Source organism: Lissotriton vulgaris, chromosome 9 (assembly GCF_964263255.1).
Source record: "Lissotriton vulgaris chromosome 9, aLisVul1.2, whole genome shotgun sequence".
Lineage (NCBI taxonomy): Eukaryota > Metazoa > Chordata > Amphibia > Caudata > Salamandridae > Lissotriton > Lissotriton vulgaris.
The window spans coordinates 976,630,171-976,651,227 of NC_141697.1; the positions used below are offsets into that span (position 1 = coordinate 976,630,171).

Consider the following 21,057-nt stretch of genomic DNA (forward strand, 5'->3'; position numbering starts at 1 on the left):
TAGCCATTTCTAATGTGTATTAAATTAATAAACAGCTGTTGTGCTTATAAGGAAATTAGACACAGTGCCACCATGTGGCAAACTGTTATAAATGCTAGTGTTAACAAATTATTCCCGTTGCTGAACACCGGAAACCACAGGCTCAAATTAAGCATGGCCAACGCCAGATGCTTATGCAGTGCCAGTAGGCCTTTCAGCCTATACGTGACTCAGGTTGTGGCTCACAAACACAATGCCCAGTGCATTTGGGGCAACATACAGCTTAATCCCTCACTCTTCCATCAACCACAGCCGCAAAACGGCTTTAGTGTGACCATTCCGGCAACCCACCCACCCTGTTGGAGGTAGGATTCAATACATCCTTCAGGGGTGGAAAGCAATCACATCATACAAGTGGGTCCTCGAAGTTGTACATACACACCCCTAGGCTGTTGGCCTCTTTCATTCTGCTTGTGTAACAATGTCAGATGGCATATGTGGGCTCTGCAGTGAGACCTAAATGCCCAGTTGGAACAGCACCAAGGAAATATGTTGGATTATATCCAGATTTCGGAGTAGACTGCAAGAAACCAGGAGAGGTGGCTGCTGGGCCACGATTGGGTCAGTACAAGACCCTTTCCTTAACCCAGTGTCCCTATTGTGTTTCACATTTTTTCATGTAAAAAGTGATTTGCTGCAGTATGTTAAACAGATTTATCTTTGTTATCTGATTTTCTTTTTATATCTTTGTAATACCCTATTCTTCTGCCCATAGCCAGAGCTTCCATTACCTACTGAATTTCCAGAGCAGTGTACCAAGCCTCACCTCTGCTCTCCACCTTGCTCAACTTCTGATAGTGATAGCAGAGAAGACAACAACCAGCCAATATAAGGATAAAATAGGTAAGGAGCTGTACCTGTTGTGTATTTTTTTAGAAAGATAATGTGCTGGGAAAGGTAATTTCTCTTTGGTTGAGCTTTGTGACCCTCCATGATCTTCCAACTGCAGTTTAGTAGCATCACTTTTGTAGTGATTCATTTTCCCTGAAGCTCTAGAGAGATGCAAGCTGTCTGTAGTTATTTCATAATCCATTCAGAATACACATATCTCCTATTAGCATCCGTATACTGATGGGAAATACCACATACCTAGTACCAGTGTTAAAGTCCCTTGGGAAAACAGATTCATTACCAAGACTCCCTGTATGATTTCTTGCCCAGTCTCTGTGGATCTGATCCACTGGGTTTTGAAGTGTGGTCAGGAGCCACTCATCAGTTCACATTTCACAGTCAAAGTACAGACTTTCTGATTGATAATTTTATCTGCAAATATTACTCCCCTTGTGAATACCCACAGATGTCAGACTGGATCCAGAGAATTTTCACCGGCATTTCATTGCATGCGCTTAGGTGGCATTGGCCTTTTCTGCAATGACTGAGTCCATCCACGGAAGTAATGTTGGAGTTACGTGTAACTTCCACTGATCCATGCCCTCTGTCCCTTTCCTTTTGCGCCTTCAGACACTGAGACAGAGCTCGCAACCTAAATATTTTTGTTTGACAGTATTTGTTTTGTCCCCTTCATACACCAGGGCATTTAAACCCTGCAGGGACTGTAACAAATGTTTGTGACAGACCCACACCCTGTTTGTCTCTGGTGCCTTGGTTTATCACACAAATCCAAGTTTTGCTGGATCTGTGCCAGGATGAATTCAAAAGCAATCTAGGACTGCAGAGCCAAGCTCTACATGACCAAACACAGTCAGAGGGGAGTGTAAGGGCCGGCATTGGTCAAATTTGAGGACGCATGCATATTCTCACTCTCAAGGATGCTCTCAGCATAGGCCTCTTTACATTTGAAGTCTTTAGGTAAGCCAAAGTAAAAAAAAAAACACAAGTAGTCAAAGTGTAATTCTTCATCTTCCCACCAGTCTCGTCAGGAGAAATAGCGTGGCCGCAAGGGTGCCTTTCGATTTTGGTCTCCGTCTCCTTCTGCAAAGCCAATTCCACAACTTATCTCGATCCAACCCGAATTACTGAACCCATCGGCGATGCAGCAATATGTTGAATCCGTTTAGGAGACCATGTTTCACATCTTCAGCACCTTCTGGCTCTCTCTGGCACACTTCTAGGCCCCAAGGCTCTGAGGAGAACTCCAGTCGGTTTACTGTTGGCAGATGTGTCTTCAATGCCATATGTACCTCTTGACTCCGCTACCGGGTCTTCCATTACTCTGGGGGTCCGACACCCATCCTGACTTCATACCCGGTGTCTAGGCTTTGGCCTGTCCTCCACACGTATACTCCGCAGATGACATATAATCATCAATTTTTCTTTTGGACTCTTAAGCAAATCCGGCACAACCTCGACCTATATCACTGCCCCCCTTAACCTCTCTCCCACAGCCTATTCAATCCTTTCTGACTCAGATGGGACTATGCCTCTATGCAGGCCATTACATATTTCTTTGACTTCTGATTCAGTGCAACACAAGATGAGGATGCTGGTTACGCATGTTACCGCTATGATGAGATAAATCTTTTATGCACTATCAGAATGACAGTAGGTTGACTTCTCCCCAGACACTAGGTTGAACTCACCTCAAACTTCTTCTTTCTCCCCCAAGGCCCCTCCACAGAGGAATTGGCTTCCTTTGCCCTGATGATAGGGAAGGCAGCAACAGCATCGGACCTCCATCTCCCATTCGGTCGAAGTTAAGACCAGCGGCCTGACGGAAGCCCTATAATGGGAGTAACATTTGCTCCTTATTTCCAGTATGAGAACCTTCTTGATGGCTTCTTTGTCCAAAAAAGCATCAGCTTCCTTCAGTAAGATGCAAAAGTTGTCCTCAGAAAACTGCTCTGGTGTAGACAGTGTATTTGGCGGAGTGGAAAGGAATAGTAGTGCATATCCTTTCCAATTGGCTTAAAGCACACATCTGTTTAATGTAATGCTCTACCTCCTGTGGAGGTAATACCTCATCCTGCCTCCAGTGGGATAGTCATGTGCTACTAAGGGCAAACTAAAGTGGTTTGGTAGTGGTGGTGGGAGAGGTAGGGAACCGAGCAGTACAGTGCCCCTAAGTGTGATGTAGTCTTATTCTCGTTAACGCGCTCCAGGGCAGAGTCTGCCTTGTCTCTGAAGAGATGAATGCCATTAAATTGCATGTCCAACAGGGACACCTGCATGGCACTAGAGAAGCCAACTAATCTCATCTGCACTTGGTGCCAAAGCATCAGCTGGGTATGATAAGCCCTGTTCAAACAGTCAGTGGTGTCCAGCCCAGAGTGGATGACCTATTTCGCTGTGACTTGGTCATCCTGAATATTCTGCGAAAGACTGGTGTGAAATTCTTAAGGGACTGTGCGCAAGATTTCGCCGACCATACACCAAAACCCATACGAATAGCATCCCAAAAGGCAACTAGCATTCACTGAGCGAAGGGTGAAACAGACTTAAGAGACCATTCAGTATCAGATGTCTCCATTCGTTTTGATTCCCTTTCAGGAGGCATAGTAGGGAGTACTTATGGGTTGAGCCTGCCTGGACAATCAGCTTTCAAGGAGAGGATGGAAAATCGAGCCTCCAGGAGCAGGTCTGTGTCTTCTGGCAACCTGTCGACTGTTTGATGGTCTAGAACTCGGCTTGGCTCAAGTGGCCATCATTAAGTCCTTAATAGCCTCGTTAAAGGGGAGGAATGGTTCTGAGGAAGTTTGGCCAGGTTGTATTCTGTACTGAAGAAGAATGGAGCTTTTTGTCCTATTTTAGACTTTCGCCCTCCTAACTTCTTTCTAAAGAAGGACAAATTCAAGATGCTCACATTGGCCCAAGTTCTAGCTTCCCTTCATCTAGGAGGATGGTGATGTTGGATTTGCAGGATGCTTATTAGTTTTCTGTGCTCCCCCCAGCTCCTCTCGTGTGTATTTTAAATTGGTGCCGGGGGTCTCACCACATCTTTAGAGGTTCGGAATACCAGTCTTCTCATACTTCAATAACTGGTTGCTGAAGGCTGGCTTGCCACAGTGAGTCATAGACATCCTCCAGATGATTGTTGTTAGAAATGGGATCCCTGGCTGGTCAGGGCTCACGCCAAAGTCAGTCAGAGACCACCATTCCTAAGTCAGGGCAAGGCAGTTACACACCAAGATAACCCCTGCTCACCCCCTTGGTAGTGTGACTTGAGCAGTAAGGCTTACCCCAGAGGCAATGTAAGTTAAGTATTTGCGCATGCACCCACCAGCAACAACATCCCAGGCCCCCCACAAAAGGAACTCCACACAAGGTATATGTAAAAATAGCCTTTGTATTGCAAAACACATTAGATAGAAACAAACACTTTACAATGTGCCAACAGGCACGGTTAGAATTTACAGGGGATATGTACGGGACATAGCCACATGGACCACTGGCAGGGATATGCACTTTTAGAACTAGAAATACTGTTAGAAATAGCACGTTGTAACTACTGGTACCAGGTAAGTACCACCTACGCAACCCTAACCACCTTAGGAGAATATATCGCAGGGAACCAGGACCTCACAGGGACACCTGTACTAGAAAGAACAACCACCTAAGTATCACCATACATTTAGGGGTATAGGCATAGGAACAAAACACATGATGCATAACCATACATTCAGCGGTGTGAGAACAACTTAATACGCAGAAATTACGTAAGCCACAACCTGTGGCAGTCCCAAATGTCAGGGGCCTAAATGTAGCAGCTGCCCACTAAGTGCTGGGCAGCTGTGGAGACACTGATGGGGCCAACTGGGGAGCCTCACAGGCTCTGAACAAACCAACTGACTGTCCCCGTGAGCCTCGCTGGGCTCGAGAAACTCTGTGGGCTTGGAGCCCGTGGGCTCTAAATAACACAAAATGCCCTGAAATCAGCTTTGGAGCCCGCAGGCTCAACAGATAAATGCGGGGTCGTTGGAGCCCCCCTCTGGGGCTCGAGATCATGGACATGGCCCCCTGAGCCTCTCGGGCCCTGCAACAACTGTGGGCCCAGGACGTTGTAGTCCCCCCTCTGGAGACTCTGAAATACACAAATACCCCCGCAGCTGCTGAAGTCCCTCATGGGGGAATCGAAGTAAATTATGGGGCCAAGAGCCTCTCGGGGCTCGTAAAACAAAGCAATGCCCCTGAGCGTCTCGGGGATTTAGAGGCAGAGAGAGCACAGAGGAACGACCCGCGGGGACGCCTGCACTCACCTGCTGGGTGGGAGGTGGCGTCTCCTCCTTGGCCCGGTGCGGCGGTAGCGCTTTGCGGGGCTCTCTCACCACATGAGAGCCCTGCCTTCACAGAGCACCCGGCCCGCTGGAGCCTCTCTGGCTCTGGCTAAAGGAAATGCCTCAAAGTCCTGGGGACTCTGAAATCGACGAAATGCTGCCTCGCACTAGAGGGGAGGGGCGGGCACCAGCAATGTGCCCGACGCCCCCCTCCCTGGTCACTTACCGGGATGGCAGACTCTGCTCTGGTGCTGCCCCTCGGGCTTGGTGCGGTGGGCGGGGTTCTCCCTTCCAGACGGGAGCTCCGCTGGCGGCCGCACCTCTGCTCCTGCACTCCGGGGCTCTCCCTCCTCCTGGGAGCCCCGGGGGAGGTACGTCGACTTTCTGTTGTCCCACGGTCCCGCCCCCGGCCTGCCTGACTTCCTGCTGCAGGCCGGCGGCGGCGATTCTCGGCTCGATCCGGGGGGGACACCCGATTCAAATGTAATAAAAATGGGATAAGCATAATTTATAAGAAAGCGCTCCTAAGCGCTAGGGGGCACAAAGACGGCAAATAAGCGGGGTGGGCACTCGTGCCGCAACTCGGTAAACCGGCTCGGTGAGATGCAGGGTGGGCACCTGCCGTGGGTAATCAACAATAAGCGGGCATGAGGCCACAGCGCTCCCAGGGCGCTAAAGGGAACCAGAGGTCCTGGAATACAGAGGAAAGCACTTTCAGGGTGCTAATGCAGATGCGGCAAGGTCCTGGGGCAAGGAAATGGAGCAACCAGCTCCTCAGCAACGCAAAGTCCTCCAGGCATCCAGGATATCCAGGGGCTGGGCAGGGCCCTGGGAGGCAAGCCTTCCCCTGGGCCCCAGCAGCAGCATGCCCCTGGTAGATTTGAGTTGGGAACAAGAACATTTGACAAGATGTCACAGCCTCCTTTTATACAGAGAAATCCTGTGTCTAAAGGTGCATGGTGGAGGAAGAACCAGTCGCAGCTGGCCTGGGAGCACCCTTGATGTGCTCAGCCCCTCACTCTATTTACTGGCAGGGCTAGGGACATTAGACGCACCACAGGGGGCGGAGCCAGCATTGTGTGGGGAAAGCCCAGCCCTATTCAGGACCCAGGTGCACTGCTCCCCAGCCATCAGCATGCTAATCTCCACACTCACCACCGGGCAGACCCATCCAGACTCCTGGAGCCAGGCTCACCAGCCAGCTCCAGCCAATCACGTGCCAGCACACTCACTGCACACGCACACCCATGTCTAGAAGCGGCACTTCCTCACTAGACACATTCACGCCGCACATATCATTGCGCAGCATTCAATCACACGAGTCCGCACATACCAAACTCGAGCCTGCACACCCCATGAACTACCAGGGACACAGACATTCCCCATGCATTCCTATGGGAGGGCAGGCCAACCTTACTCCACGCACTCAGAGTGCGCACGCACTTTCCACAGGGACACAGTGAAAGTGCGCAGAAACCAAAAATCACTATCACCAGGTCACCATTACAAGCAAAAAGTTTAGGGGTGAACCTACCAGAAGGTCCAAGTTCAACAATTGTGTACCCCTCACATATTTGGGGATCTCATTCAATGTGCCGAAGTCACATCTGACTCTTTCACAGAAGCTCATGTTCATCAGAGTGCTTCTGTGCTCCTTCGTATCTTTCCACCAGCTCAATAAGTTCCAGACATTCTGGCTATCGTCTTGCAGTTTCTACCGCTGTCTTGGGACTCAGTGAGAGCAGTTCTGAGGCTTCTTGGCCTTGTGTCGCCTTCATCCTACTTGTGGAACACGCCTGATGGCATAATTAAACTCTTGTAGGAAGCTGGCTCTGTATATACTTTTCCAAAGTAAGGTATAGTGTGCACAGATGCCAGGGAGTTCCCAGAGGTATAGCAGAGGCTAGATTAGGGAAGTACTAACAGCTTTCTTTGTGGAAGTGTGGGCCAGCAGTTAGGCTTATCTAGAGGGTGTGTTAAGCATTTATTGTATTTACTCAATTAAGACTGATGGAACACACTCAGAGACCGAATTCAGTCAATTGGGTAAGTATAAAATAGGTACACTTTATTTCTAGAACCAAGCAGGATTTGGTACAGGTAGGTAAAATGTACATTCAAGTGTAAACCTTAGCACAGACCTACAATTGGGAATGGATTTGCAGTTTTTACAAGTTGGTATGGGTTTAAAAAGCAGGTTATATTACTGAGTACTTACTTTTAGAATACTTTTTGATTACTTGTACATTGCATAGAGTACTGGGGGGTATGCCTAGATACCACACCTAGGAATCTCACAATACAAGGTAAGTAAGACTTTTCTTGGCTTGAGCTATAAGTACTGTTTTCCCCATGCAAAACAACAGTTCAATACTTAGAACATTTTAGGTACAAAATCTCATAACATAGGTTCCTAGGGGAGAAAAATGGGTATCAGTTTCACAGGTAAGTAAACATCTTACAAGTGGGAGTTTTGGGTGTTAAGACAAAAGTTCCCCTAGGTCTAGATAGGCACTCGAGTTGCACCACCAGCGGCACTGGGACAGCCTGGTGCAGAGTGCAGGGCCCCAATGTTAGCCAGTGGGGCTAAAGTGGCCTTTGGTTAGGGGCTGCTTATGAGCAGGCCACTCAGGTGTGGGTGCCTAGCTCCTGGGTTAAGGTCAGCACTGTAGGGGCCAACAGTCAGCACAGGAGCTGCACCACCAGTGACAAAGGACCGTCCGGGTGCAGTATGCCAAGGAGACGTTGGGGTCCCTGTGATTCTCAATGGAGACCTTCGGTTCAGCAAAGTTGCTGCAGGCTCGGGCAGGGAGGCTTCCTGAAGGCAACCACCAGCGGGAGAGGTAAATTGGATTCCTGGGGGATGCCTGAACACCGTCAGTCAGACCACCCAAGGCCATGGGGCGTTGGGTGCAGGGGTGTCTTCTGGCATCAGGTTTTCTAACCAGCTCCGGTCACGGTTGGGGGACCCTTCAGGTTGAGGCTGCAGGTGTCATCTTGAGGCTTGAGGGAGGTCAAGTCTCACCAGATCCCAGGTCAGGATCGCTGGGAAGACCGCCTCGTGGTTTTGAGCCTCTCAAACTCGGAGTCGCCAGATTCTGGTCTTGGATTCTTAGTTGAGCAAACCCGGTGCTCACGGGTGACAGAGTCTGTAAGGTGAGTGCAGGGCAGGCCCTCCAGGCTCTGGGGGCCTGCTGGACAGGGTGGGTACTTTGCTGTAGGCCGATCGGAGATCGGACAGGCCAGTAGGGATGGGATCAAAGCAGTAGGTGTCCTCCTCTTCCTGGGTCAGCACCACTCTTCTGTCCTTCTTCTTTCTTCCTCGAATCTGTGGAGGCAAGGTTCATGGTTGTCCCTAAATACTAGATTTAGAGGTGTTAAAAGGGGTGTGCAGGTCGGGACCAATGGGTCTCTTCCTTGGGGTGGGTACACTCACTATTACGCCACTCTCCAGCAGGAGGGGGTCATAAGCCTCTTCCTGATTGGTTGGGTCCCCTCATCTTCAAGATGGAGTGAACTGAGATATGTGCTTCACCACGCCTCCCCCCACTGGAAGCGTGGGGTTGGCAAAGGTGAGCACACCTCTCCTCCTAGCTTGGTTTTCCTCCAATTCTCCCGCCCAAAGTGGGAGTTAAAACCGGTGGGAGACAGTTGTTGGGGGCAGCAAAAGGCAGGGACAGCTTACAAAGGCAGCAGGCCTTTGAAGCTTCCACTTCGGGGACCCAGCCTATCCTGGGGGAGGAAGCATGACACCTCTGCCAAAGATGGCCTTTGTTTCTGGACCCAGAGAGCGGAGGCTCTCTACCCAAGGTTCCAGAAACCTATCTAGTGGTGGCAAAGGGCAGGCAGCTATTTAGAAACCACCCAGGGCTGGTTGTTTTTCAGGGGCATCTCTAAGTGAGTGCATTTTACATTAAATCCCACACTGGCTTCAGTGTGGGTTTCATGTGCTGAGAAGTTTGTTACCAAACTTCCCAGGTTTTAGTAAAGCCTTTATGGAGCTGTGTAGTTTGTAATTACCATATACGCTTTATGGCTTTACTACGCTTACAATGTCTAAGAATGGATTTAAACACTTTAGGGGTACAGGGCTCATGCCACTGTACCCTCACCCGAGGCTAGTGCACCCTGCTAGAGGGGTGGCTTACCTAGGCCTCAGGCAGTGGGTTGTTGGAATGTCACTCATGGATGTGTGCCATGTCGACTTTTCTCTGCACCAAATCACGCAGCCTGCAATGACAGTGTGTGGGTGTTAAGGTTCAGGGCCTCTAAGGGTGGCACAATAGGTGCTGAAGCTCTTAGAGGCCTTCCCTGATCACAGTGCCCTTGGTACCCATGATACCTTTTACAAGGGGCTTACCTGTGGCCACATATGGGTCAGTTGTGGGTACAAAGGTACAGTTTTGGGAAAGAACACAGGCCTTGGGAGCCTGATTGTCAGGGACCCAGGGCACATCAAGTCAGGTTGCATCAGATGTCAGACAAAAAGTGGGGGGTATCCATACAAAAAAGGGGCACTTCCCTGCAGTGGAATTTGAGTCTCAGCACCAAGGAAACCTGTCCAATTCTATCCAGGTTTCGGAGGAGACTGTGAAAGACCTGCATTGGTGGCTGTTCAGCCGCAATTAGACATGTCTTAGACGCCTCTCCCTACCCCACCCTGAGTTGACAGTCATGATGGATGCAGCATTGCTGATTTGTGGAGGCCATCTGGGAGTGGTGAAAATCAGAGGACTCTGGTCTCTGGTGGGACTGGGTTCTACATCAGCCTGTTGGGGTTACAGGCCATTCTCTTTGATAATGGCCTTCCTGCCCCCCCCCCCCCCCCATCAAAGTAAGACTGGTCCAGGTGCTGCCTGACAATTCCACTGTCATGTGATACTTCAACAAGCAGGGCGGGATGGAGTTTTGTGTCTTGGGCGAGGAGGCTCTACATCTCTGTGGTGGGTTGAACCGTCAACCCTGTAAGTTCAAGTGTCTCTCGTGGACTGCAGCACTTGTTGTGCCACCCTGAGTACCACATAGTCAAACATGGCTCCCAGCCCACCACTGCAGACTGGAAGGACAGTTTACAACTGCTAACTCGACTTTGCCATTTAAAGTGATGGCAAAGCCTAAACCTCTTTTTTAAATATATTTAAGTCACACCCATGGTGTAGGCCTTACGAGCCCTACGGAGGAGTGCTGTATGTTAAAAAGTGGAACATGTACTTTTACATGTTCCAGCAGCAAAAACACTACATTTTTGTTTTTACTGTGGAAAGGCCAATAGCCCCATTGGCAAGTACAGTTTTAGGCTGGCACCTCAACCCTCCTAACTTTGAATGGGACTACTAAAGTTGGTACTGTAAGGTATGAAAATAATTAGTGCATTAAATCCGATCTAATGATTACATCGAATTTAATGTCACTGGTGGGCAAAGTACAACTTTAGAAGTTGCCACTTTAATTGCCGAAGGTTTTTAGTACCCGTTTACTATCCTACATGGGGTCCTGCCGCTGAGACAGCTTTCTGCCCTTTTGGGGAGACGTGCTGACGATTACCATGAAAGGATACAATAGGGCCTGCTCCGGAAGGAGGTGGCACCTGCCTCCTGCAGGATGCCACACAAGTATTAGCCCAAAAGATGAGCTTCAAAGGAGAAGCTGCCTTTGCAGCGCAAATGGTTAATACTTGGGAGAGGGGCTGCCCCATTGTTCAGGCGGCACTAGGGACAGGGGAGGGTAAACAAGTTGCCGAACCGGTTTTCCAGGGGCGTGAAGCCCACTTGGTAGCCACACCTCTGGGTTGGGTTAGAGGGCTCTAGATGCTGAGAGAGGAGGTCTGCCATCTTGGGAGTGGGAAGAATGGTGCATCCTGGGATAGCCAGATGCCACACTTCACAGGAAGTGGTCATCAGGAGGGAGGGAACCTGGTAGCCCATTGGCTACCAACCGTATCCTACCCTGGGGGCATTTTCTATACATAAATAGGACACCCCTAGCACCCTGAACTCAGATCTCAACTGGACTGAAAAAAAGACCAAGGAGGGATTGCCCTGCTGCACCGTGGAACCAGCAAAGAGAGGCTGCACCATTGTGCACTTCACTTGGTGCACCTGGTAACTAGCAAAGAAGAGAGACTGTGTCTGCTGTGTCCTGCTCAAGGAGAAGCCTTCTCCAGAGCCCAGCCAAATCCAAGAGACTTCAAAGGCCAGCTTACTGGCCTCATGTTCGCAGAACAAGGACATATCAGCTGAAGAATCTTGCTGGGGCAAGTTCGTAGGCCAAAGTCTTCTAACCGCCGCTGTACAACACCAGAGACCAGAACCTGACGCATAAACTTGTATCCGAGTTCGCTGAAACCGGGTGTGATGTCAGAGTGCAGCTAGGTCCTCCAAAGGACAAGTTATCAACACAGAAAGGATTGACCTGTGACCTCGATACTTGGCGTCTGGTAGTCCAGTGGTGACTGGACTTCTGCCAGCACCAAGAGGGCTTCGAGGGACGTAGACCCTGTGCCCAGGATCACCTCACCCCACTTCGTGGACAGTTGAGTGTCACAGCAAGTCCCCTGTTGACCGCATAGCATCCTTTGAACATCTTCAGCATCCTTCATCCCTTGCATTCGGACCACTTCCATAAGATAAAAGTGCTTAGAATGGGCTGAAGACTGCTTCACCCCCTGAGGTAACTGTTTCTGAGTACCTTGCTGGACTCCGTAATGGGCCTTCCACTGCAGTTGCTCACCTAAGGTGACTCCAAGTGACTCAATCACAATTAGCCCAAACATTTGTGTCAAAGTGTCAAATTCATTGATTTTGTCAATGTCTGTTTGCAGAGTGAAATGCTTTGATTTGCTATCCCTTGTAAATTCTTTATCTCCAGAACCCTCCGGTGGATCTATTTCGGTGTGGTGTCTAAAAATACATTAAAATGTATTCTATTATCTGAAAGTTAGTTATAGAATCCTTACCTTAGAGTATCCCCCAGGCGTCAGACTAGAGCAGGAAAGTTTTTTCCGTCAGCAGTACCCCTGCGCGTCGGTAGGTGGCATTGGTCAACTCCGCACCCGTCGTCGGCGTCATGGTAGCCAGGATGACGTTGCGGAAGTTACTTAGACGCTGCCTTCGCACGCTGACGTAAGTTCTTTCTTTTCGCATTCCAGCAAGCGCAGATCCAGAGAGAGCGGCACCCCCAGTCACTTTTTGCGACTTTTTCCGACTTCTTTTTCGAGTCTATCATCGACCCCTGGTGCACGAGGGATGCCCGGTTTCAAGGTCTGCGGTTCCTGTACCCGGCTGATGTCAGTAACAGATCACCACCCCAGTGCCTCTACTGCCTGGAGCGCGACCACGACCCTAAGTCGTGCTCCAACTGCCGAAACATGGCCCAAAGTCTTTGCGGGAGCGGACCCGAAATTTCCTCGAGGCCCGGCAGTGGGCTCCGCGTCGCTCAAAGTCCCGGGCACGAGAGAGGTCGTGTGGCCGTTTGCGGGGCCATTACACCCACTCATCGTCTAAGTCTTCACACTCGGGACAGGTAAGTCGAAGCACAAGAAGAAGTTGAAGAAGCATCATCGTTCTTCGACTTCCCCTCATCCGTCGGCCGACCCGACTCAGGGTGCGGGTGGTGCCCCTCCTGCGGCTCCGCGCGCGGAGCCTTCAGAGTCGACTCCAGCCTTCCCTCCCTCCCATCCCAGGACCGGGAGGGACCCCTGGTCAGCTTTGTAAATTTTACGAAGCAATGCACGCCATCTTTAGGCGGCCCGACTCCGCTGGCACTCCTTCGGGCCCCACGGGGGCTCTAGGCCTTCGACACCAGCGGCTCCGGCCTCAGCCTCGCAGGTTCCCCTTGGATCAAGGCCTGGATCCAGATCTGCACCGGTCCAGCTCGTTACACCTCCACCGACGCCGATTCCATCGGCGCCACGTCCGCAGCCGACGCCGGCTGGACCTCCAGCCGGTGTCAACCCCGATGTGGACATGGAGCCGGACTGGCGTCGACCGGATCTGGCGCCAATGGGTACTTTTGTCCCTGTGTTCCACCCTGGCCATTTTCAGCCAGATTGGCAGCCAGAGGAGGGTAAGGAAGAGTGGGAGAGGTCTGGTGACCCTTTGACAGACCAGCTGGAGTACGAGCTGGACTGGAGAGAGGAACTGGTGGATGCCAATTGTCTGAATACCTCCCCAGACCTTGGCATATTGTCTCCTCCTACAGGGGCTATGGAGGAGGGAGCTTCATACTCAGTGGTATTGCATAGGGTGGCCGAGGCTCTTCACTTCGAGCTTCCTATGGTGCCTTTTGGGCACCTGGTCCAGGCCCAATTCAGGGACTACTATGGATAGGATGGTTGCCCGACGCCACCACCCGGCCCCGGGTGACCCTACTTTCCACTCCCAACACCCTAACCCTGAGAGGTTGGGGTCCAAGCGCCTTCCCTACAGCTCCACCAGATAAAGAATCCAAGAAGCTGGACTAACTTGCGAAGAAGATGTTTTCTTCCTCCAGCTTGGGACTGCGGTCGGTAAACACGCATGTCTGTTGGGTCGTTATTCCCACTCTATGTGGGATACGGTGGCGCAAGTGCTGCCTCAGTGCCTTAAATGAGGCCTGGGCCGTGCTCTCCCATGCAGTCGCTGGGGGGAGAGACGCAGCAAAGTTTACCATCCACTGTGGGCTGGATACCGCCGACGCACTTGGCAGGACGATTGCCACGTCAGTAGCCCTTCGGCACTACGCCTGGTTGCGTTCGACTGGTTTTTCTGGGTATGTCCAATCCACACTTATTGACATGTCCTTTGATGGCTGTCGCCTTTTTGTCGACAAGACAGATAATGCGCTAGAGCACATTTAGGACTCTCGGGCTGCGGTCAGGTCCTAGGGCCTCTCCACCACCTGCCCTGCGCAGTCTGCCTTTCGCCCCTTTTGTGGCTACAGAAAGGGTGCCCCACTACGTCCTGCCCAGAACCTTAGGCCAGCGTAGGCTGTTTAGCCCCAGCATGGCCGCAGATGTGGGAACCACAAGGGGTGGTTCTTAGGGCCAGCGAGCGGGCCAGTCCACCCCAGCCCCCTCTGCATCAGTCTCTAAACCTTCCTAGTCCGACCTTCCAGGTCCACCAAACGCCGCAGGATCCACCATCACCTCCCCCACTGGCGCACCATCACGTCGGACAGGGGGGTTCTGCAGATAGTCCGAAGTGGCTACTCCCTCCCCTTCAAGACTACCCCTCCCTCCAAGCCACCTCAGTACCATCGCATGTCGGCGGATCACCTGGCCCTTCTCCAACAGGAAGATCTGAAAGAAACACAGTAGTTATAGATTCCTTACCTTAGAATTAACCCCGGGGGTCAGACTGGATCCCGAAAGTTTTTTCATCAGCAGTACCTCTGCGCGTCAAGAGGTGACGTAGTTCGGCTTCACTTCCGGCGCCGTGGTTGCAGGGATGACGCTGCAGGAGCTACTTAGACACCGCCCTTGCGCGCTGACGTCAGTTCTTTCTTTTTCTGCATCAGCCAGCGCAATTCCGGGAAGAGCAGTACCTCAGTAATCTTTTGACTAGGTTTTTCTCGACTTTTGTCGACTTCTTGTTTTGAGTCTCCAACTCCGAACAGGTGCACGAGGGATGCCCGGCTTCAAGGCCTGCTGGGCCTGTATCCGCACGGCATGTGCCTCTTTTGCCTGGAGCCCGACCACGACCCCAAGTCGTGCTGCGACTATCGGTTGATGGCGCCGAAGTCTTTGCAGGAGCGGTCCTGAAAGCTGCTTGAACGCCGACAGTTCCGCCCGTTCGAGAGTGAGGCCGAGTGACCGGTCGCGGAGCCACCACCATTCCGGTTCAAAATCATCGAAGTCTTCGCACTCTGGGTCGGCTAAGTCGAAGCACAAACAGAAGTCAAAGAAGCATTGTCACTCTTCGACTTCTCCTCATCGGTCGGCCGATCTGACGAGGCACGCGGGTGGTGCCACTCCCGCGGCTCCGTGCACGGAGCCCCACTGGTCGACTCCGAGCTTCCCTCCCTTTCCGGGTCCCAGAGCTACACCTGCCCAGCTTCGTACGTTATACAAGGCGATGCATGCCATCTTTGGGCGGACCGACCCCGCCGGCGTGCCTTCGGGCCCCGCGGACTCGGTGAGGGGGCCTAAATCCAAGCTGCCGGTGGCTCTGACCCCCCTTGGATCCCGACCTGGATCGGGATTGGCGCTGGTTTACCTCGTTGCACCGCCACGGGCGCCACCCCTTACGGCACAACTACCGCGTTCGGTGCTGGACGGCTCCCCGGCCGGCGTCGACCCCGGCCTCCATCCCGACGTGGACACGGAGCCGGACCGGCGTCGTCCGATGCCGGATCTGGCCCCGGGTGGGGTTTTTGTGCCCCTGTTCACTCCTGGGGTCCCGTTTTAACAACAGTGGCAACCAGAGGATGATGAGGAGTACTGGGAGGGGTCAGATGACCCTTTAACTGACCAGTTAGATACTGAGCAGGACTGGAGAGGAACTGGGGGATGCCAGTGGTCTTGACACCTCTCCTGACCTTGGCATGTTGTCTCCTCCTACCGTAGCTACGGAGGAGGGAGTGTCATACGCAGTAGTGTTGCGTAGGGCAGCCGAGGCTCTCAACCTCTAGCTTCCTACGGTGGCAGTCAGGACTAACCTCCTGACAGAGGTCCTCCACCGGCTGTGAGCTCTTCGGAGCCCCTGCTGCCGTATAATGAGAACCTTACAGACGTCCTTTTGGTCAAGTGGTCCAGGCCTAACACGGGGGCTCCCGGGGACAGGATGATTGCCCAACCCCACTTTCCTCTCCCAACACCCCACCCCTGAGAGCTTGGTTGTTCAAGCTTCCATCTCCAAACGCTCCTTCTCTACCGCTCCACCGGAAAGGGAATCCAAGAAGCTGGACCACCTTGGCAAGAAAATGATCTCTTCCGCCAGCTTAGGACTTAGGTCTGTAAACACTGCCTGTCTCTTGGGCAGTTATTCGCACTCAGTGTGGGATACGGTGGCACACATGCTGCCTCAGTGTCCAGGGGAGGCCTGGGCAGTGTTCTCTCAGGCTATTGCTGCCGGGAGAGAAGCAGCAAAGTTTACAATCCGTTGTGAGCTGGACACAGCTAACTCTCTGGGCAGGACCATTTCAACGTCGGTAGCGCTTGGTCGCTACGCCTGGAAGAGGTACACTGGCTTTTCAGGGGATGTCAAGAACACCTTGATGGACATGTCTTTTGATGGCTGTTGACTTTTTTGGCGACAAAGTATACAACGCACTAGAGCGCATTCAAGTCCTTGGGCCTCCCCACCCGTCCGTCGCAGTTTGCTTTTCGCCACTACCGTGGCTACGGAAGGGGTGCCCTGCTACGTCCCACCCACAGCCACAGGCCGCAGCAAGTTACCCAACCTTCGCGCGGCCGGGGACGTGGAAAAAAACGGTGTGGTTCCAGGGGCAGTGAGCAGGCCAGTCCACCAACCCCCCCTCTGCAGTAGCCTCCAAACCCTCCTAGTCTGACCTTTCAGGCCCATTAAACGACAGTGGGCGGCAGGATTCCCCATCACCTCCCCCACTGGAGCACCATCACGTTGGGCAGGTGGGTTTTGCAAATAGTCCAAAACAGTGGCGGATGGTGACATATGAAAGTGGTGTGGCGTAAACCTTCTGTCAGAGTGCACCATGGCGAGCGAGCGCAGCGAGCGAGCCTGAACATCTAACATTTTGAAAGAAGGGTGAGTAAACTGTGCATTTTCAAGCTCAAACTCCAAAGGTTTTGCGTGGCTGGGATCAAAATACAAGTGGTGAAAGTGGTGTTATCCCCCCTCACCTCTAGCGCCCAACGGCAGTTGTGGGATTCCTTTTATCACTTGAGTCTTGTATCATCCTTAGGCCTTAAGCAGAGGGTGAGCCTCACAAGGTGGTGTAAGTCCAGATGTATTACCTAGAGGAGGTAGATGCTCGGCCTGAAACCTGGCAGCATCCACAAGGAATGAAATGAGTGCGCCAGACAACACGCTGGATACAACAGCTGGAGTGGAATTGCAATATGGAAATCACAGACCTTGGTGCACTATAGCACTCAAGGGCATACATTCTTCACAGCGCAAGCATGCACTCTGCACAGCACTATATATACTAACACCATATAGGCTTAGGGTGTGTTAAGCATACAGCAGCTGAGGGAGTTTTTGATTCAGCAGGTAATCCGGTATCCCATCTTCCGCTTATAACCGAAATGACAGAACGTAAGGACCAATGCAACGTTGTGCCCTGGTATTTGGCATCACTTGACTTGACTGGTCATCATCTGCCTGAATCAGCCCTGGCAAACAGTTAAAGCTTTTCTCCTTGGGCTAAATATATTTTTGTAGGATGTGCCCACATATTAGAGTTATCATAATAATATTGCTCTATTTGGTGTGTGCATATGTGTGTATTTGTGTCTCTGTGTATCTAAACTCAACGACCGGTAGAGAGCAGCTAATGTAAAGTATATTGACGTGAAAATATACCATAGTGGCAGGGCTTACGGAGTAAGTGAAAACTGCATTAAAAGACTATTCTTGATTTTCTTACCCAGAGCATCTCGCTACCTGTTCTAGCGATTTCCACCTAATGCCTTAATCCCTGCGTAACTGGGTCTGTGCATTCTGAAGCCGAATCAGCAAAGCACGTGAACGGGATCTGGGGCTTAAAGGTTAACCTGTTTGGCCAAAGAGGCGATTTTCATAACACAGGTACATATTCATAAACCTTGAGCAAATAGCAAAAAGAAAAACAATTAGCAGCAAGTATTTAATCGGAAGGAGAGGGTTTATATATGTTAAGCTACATGAACAGTGTGCCTGTAATAGAAGTTAACATAGAAGGAAACGAGTCTGCGGGAGAGGCACAGCCATAAATTAGAGGTTTACTGTACAGTTCAGGAGGGTACACCATGTGGGAAATATTTTGTTGAGCTCATACGATGCCAAAAATTGTTCGGAAGATACACAGGGCGCATGAATTCTTTCATAATGGGTATTACCAATTAGAAACATTCTACCGCAGTCATGCTGCGAAATAATGTGCCCCGTGTGTCTAAATTACACACCTTCTGGTACTCGAAGCTCGACCTTTCCTGCCCACTGAAGCAACAGCAACTGCTTTGGAAATTAACCACGCTCAAGAATCCATTTAGAAAAAAGCCCTGGAAAAAAACGTTTTCCAACACAGGGTACGGTACAATGAATGAATGAATACACAAACAAAAGTACACCAAAAGTAGGCCAAGCACGATACAACAAGATGTTATGTGTAAACTCACTACAGACCTTAGCCCTCTTGTATATTTACGCCTGAGTCCAATTGTAGATGCTAGCACTAGCCAAACTCAATCTAGAGGAGGCAGGGAAGAAGTCAAAAAAGAAAATGTGGGTTTTCATTCTCCACGAAATTCAGCTCTGAATGGCAGAAAAGGTTGCACATTTCAAAAGACTCTCTGAGAGGCGAACTTTGAATGCCGTGGTTATTCTAAACGAGGGCATGTATAAAATACAAATACCCTTTCTCTGCAACACAGGACGGCGGAGCCCTCCGTTCTGCGAGTTGATCGGAGTCAACCATTTTTTTTTTATTTCAGTGTGTGCACGTTATAAGAGCTATATTGCAAACCCTGCGCACGCTGCAAGCTGGGTGCACGGTCTGAAAGACTCCAATCACTGGGGCCAGAGGTTCACTATAATTGAATGCTTCGAGACTCACTCCGGACTGTGACATGAACCAGAGTGTTATGAAAGAGGGCTGGAATGCAATTATTCAAGTAGGGTGACATTCACAGCGTTAATTCCTTGAGCCTCCCCATTTCTTCTAGTATATTATTTCCAGAAATCCCTTTCTGCATGGTGTAGGCAAATACAGAGCCCGGATGCTGAAATGAGCTGGCATTCACGCGCATCTGTAAACATAGCAAATGTGGCTCGCGCTCGCAATACTAGGGGGGAGGTGAGATTAAAATAAACAAAACTTCCCGGGTCCGCCGTCCGCACCGCCTCTGCTACGACTCCCACGTTGGCAATGGTGCCTTCAAAGTTACCGCGTCACTGGAGTGGCAAATTGGTGACAACCCCTCTCAGCCAATCCTGGCGCTGCCAGCAACACCAGGATTGGCTTAGGGCATGGTTACTCGCTGCCCGCCTGCCTATTAGGAGACCGAGGTTTGAGCCTGTGCTCAACCCTCTCTCTCCTAATGGGCATGCGCCAACCAGAGCAGCAGACACAAGTGCGCATGAGTGGGCACGGCTGAAAAATGTGCCTCCTGTCCCACTCATGCGCACTTGTGCCTCTGCCTGCCCCTGACAATGCCTGTCAGTCAACATGACGCCAGACCGCCCACCCCTTCCGACTCTGAAGGGGTGGGCGGTCCGATGTCATGCTGACTGACATGATTGTCAGTTCTCCCTCAAGGCGTGTCTGAACTTAAGTAAACTGAGAGTTTACTTAAGTTCAGAGACACCAACAGCTGTGGGCGCGGGCGGGGACGCAATGCCCCCAATGGACCCACTGGTCCAAAGAGGCTACTCCCTCCCCTTCGAGCCAAGTCCTCCAGCCATGCCACTGCAATACCACTGCATGTCGGAGGATCATCTGGCCCTTCTCCAGTTACAGCTATCTTTGCCAAGGGAACCATCCAGCGCTTTCCTGTCCCAGAAGTAGTTTGTGGTTGTTGCTCCCCCTTCTTTATGGTCCCCAAGAAGGACATGGGCCTGCGTCCTATCTTGGATCTCAGGGACGTCAATCGCTTCCTCCGCAAGGAGAAGTTCAAGATGTTGACGCTTACTCAGGTCTTGTCTGCCCTCGACCCGGATGGTAGCGTTGGACTTGCAGGCCACGAGCACTTTCAAATTAGTGTGCACCCCTTTGGCCCTACCAGTGCCCCTCGGGTGTTCATGAAAGGGATGGCGGTGATCGCAGCCAGTGTTCCGAGTAAGGTGCGCTCCCGTGCCTGATCCCCCGAGCGCGCAGTGCTGCGTGTGGAGCGCGCATCCACAGCACATCTTAGGAGAGCATTCGCGTTCGGGGGCTCAGACGTGGACGCGCGTGACTGGGAACACTGCTTGTGTTCTGGCTTGTGGTGGCTCCTGTATTTGCTGCGGTTTTCCCATCTTAGAGGAGCACAGCTGGGGGCTGTTTGTGGACCATTGTGAAAATATTCCTGTTAATTGCAGCACCGTCGTGCCCTTCAATTAACATAAATATTTTCACAAAGGCCCACAATCAGCCCGCAGCTGCGCTCCTTTAACCCCTTCGATGCTCATGACGAGCTCAGCTCGTCATGAGGCGCAGAGGAGCTGTGCTCATGACGAGCTGAGCTTGTGATGACCACACCCGTTTACATTAGGGCCCAGCACAGGAGAATAATCTCTCAAGCAACCAAGGTGTTAAGAGAAGAAATGCAGAAAGTACAAAAGCACGAGGTGTGCTTTACACTTAGTTCTTTTGGGCTTGATGCATGTCTTCCCTTAATGGAGCGCGACTGCGGGCTGAATGTGGGCCATTGTGAAAATATTTATGTTAATTGCAGCGCACGACGGTGCTGCAATTAACAGGAATATTTTCACAATGGTCAACAGACAGCTCGTAGCCGTGCTCTATTAGGAGAAGACATGCAACCAGCACCTTCACAGAGAGACATAGGGGGCAGCAGCATAACAGCGAAGCTGCTGGGGCAGAGCAGAGTCCCTGACCAGGAGGTCAAAGGTCTACAGTGTATACATACAATGTTTTATTTCCTAAAAGATAGATTTCAAATACAGTTATACTATAAACTACAAGTTGCTCCTGGATATAATATTAATATAACATTATTAAGCAGTGTTGGTAGTGTGGATGAGAACAA

At 51.1% G+C, this 21,057-nt stretch overlaps 1 protein-coding gene across 1 annotated transcript in view; it reads left to right on the top strand.

Annotated features, from left to right (window-relative positions):
- The window catches only part of FANCD2 (FA complementation group D2), a 1,101,131-nt gene that overhangs the window by 697,898 nt on the left and 382,176 nt on the right, over positions 1 to 21,057 (top strand). Inside the window, exon 34 of the mRNA XM_086938826.1 lies at positions 755 to 882. Within this exon, the coding sequence (XP_086794952.1) occupies positions 755 to 882 (128 nt within the window). The remainder of the gene's footprint in view (positions 1 to 754; positions 883 to 21,057) is intronic.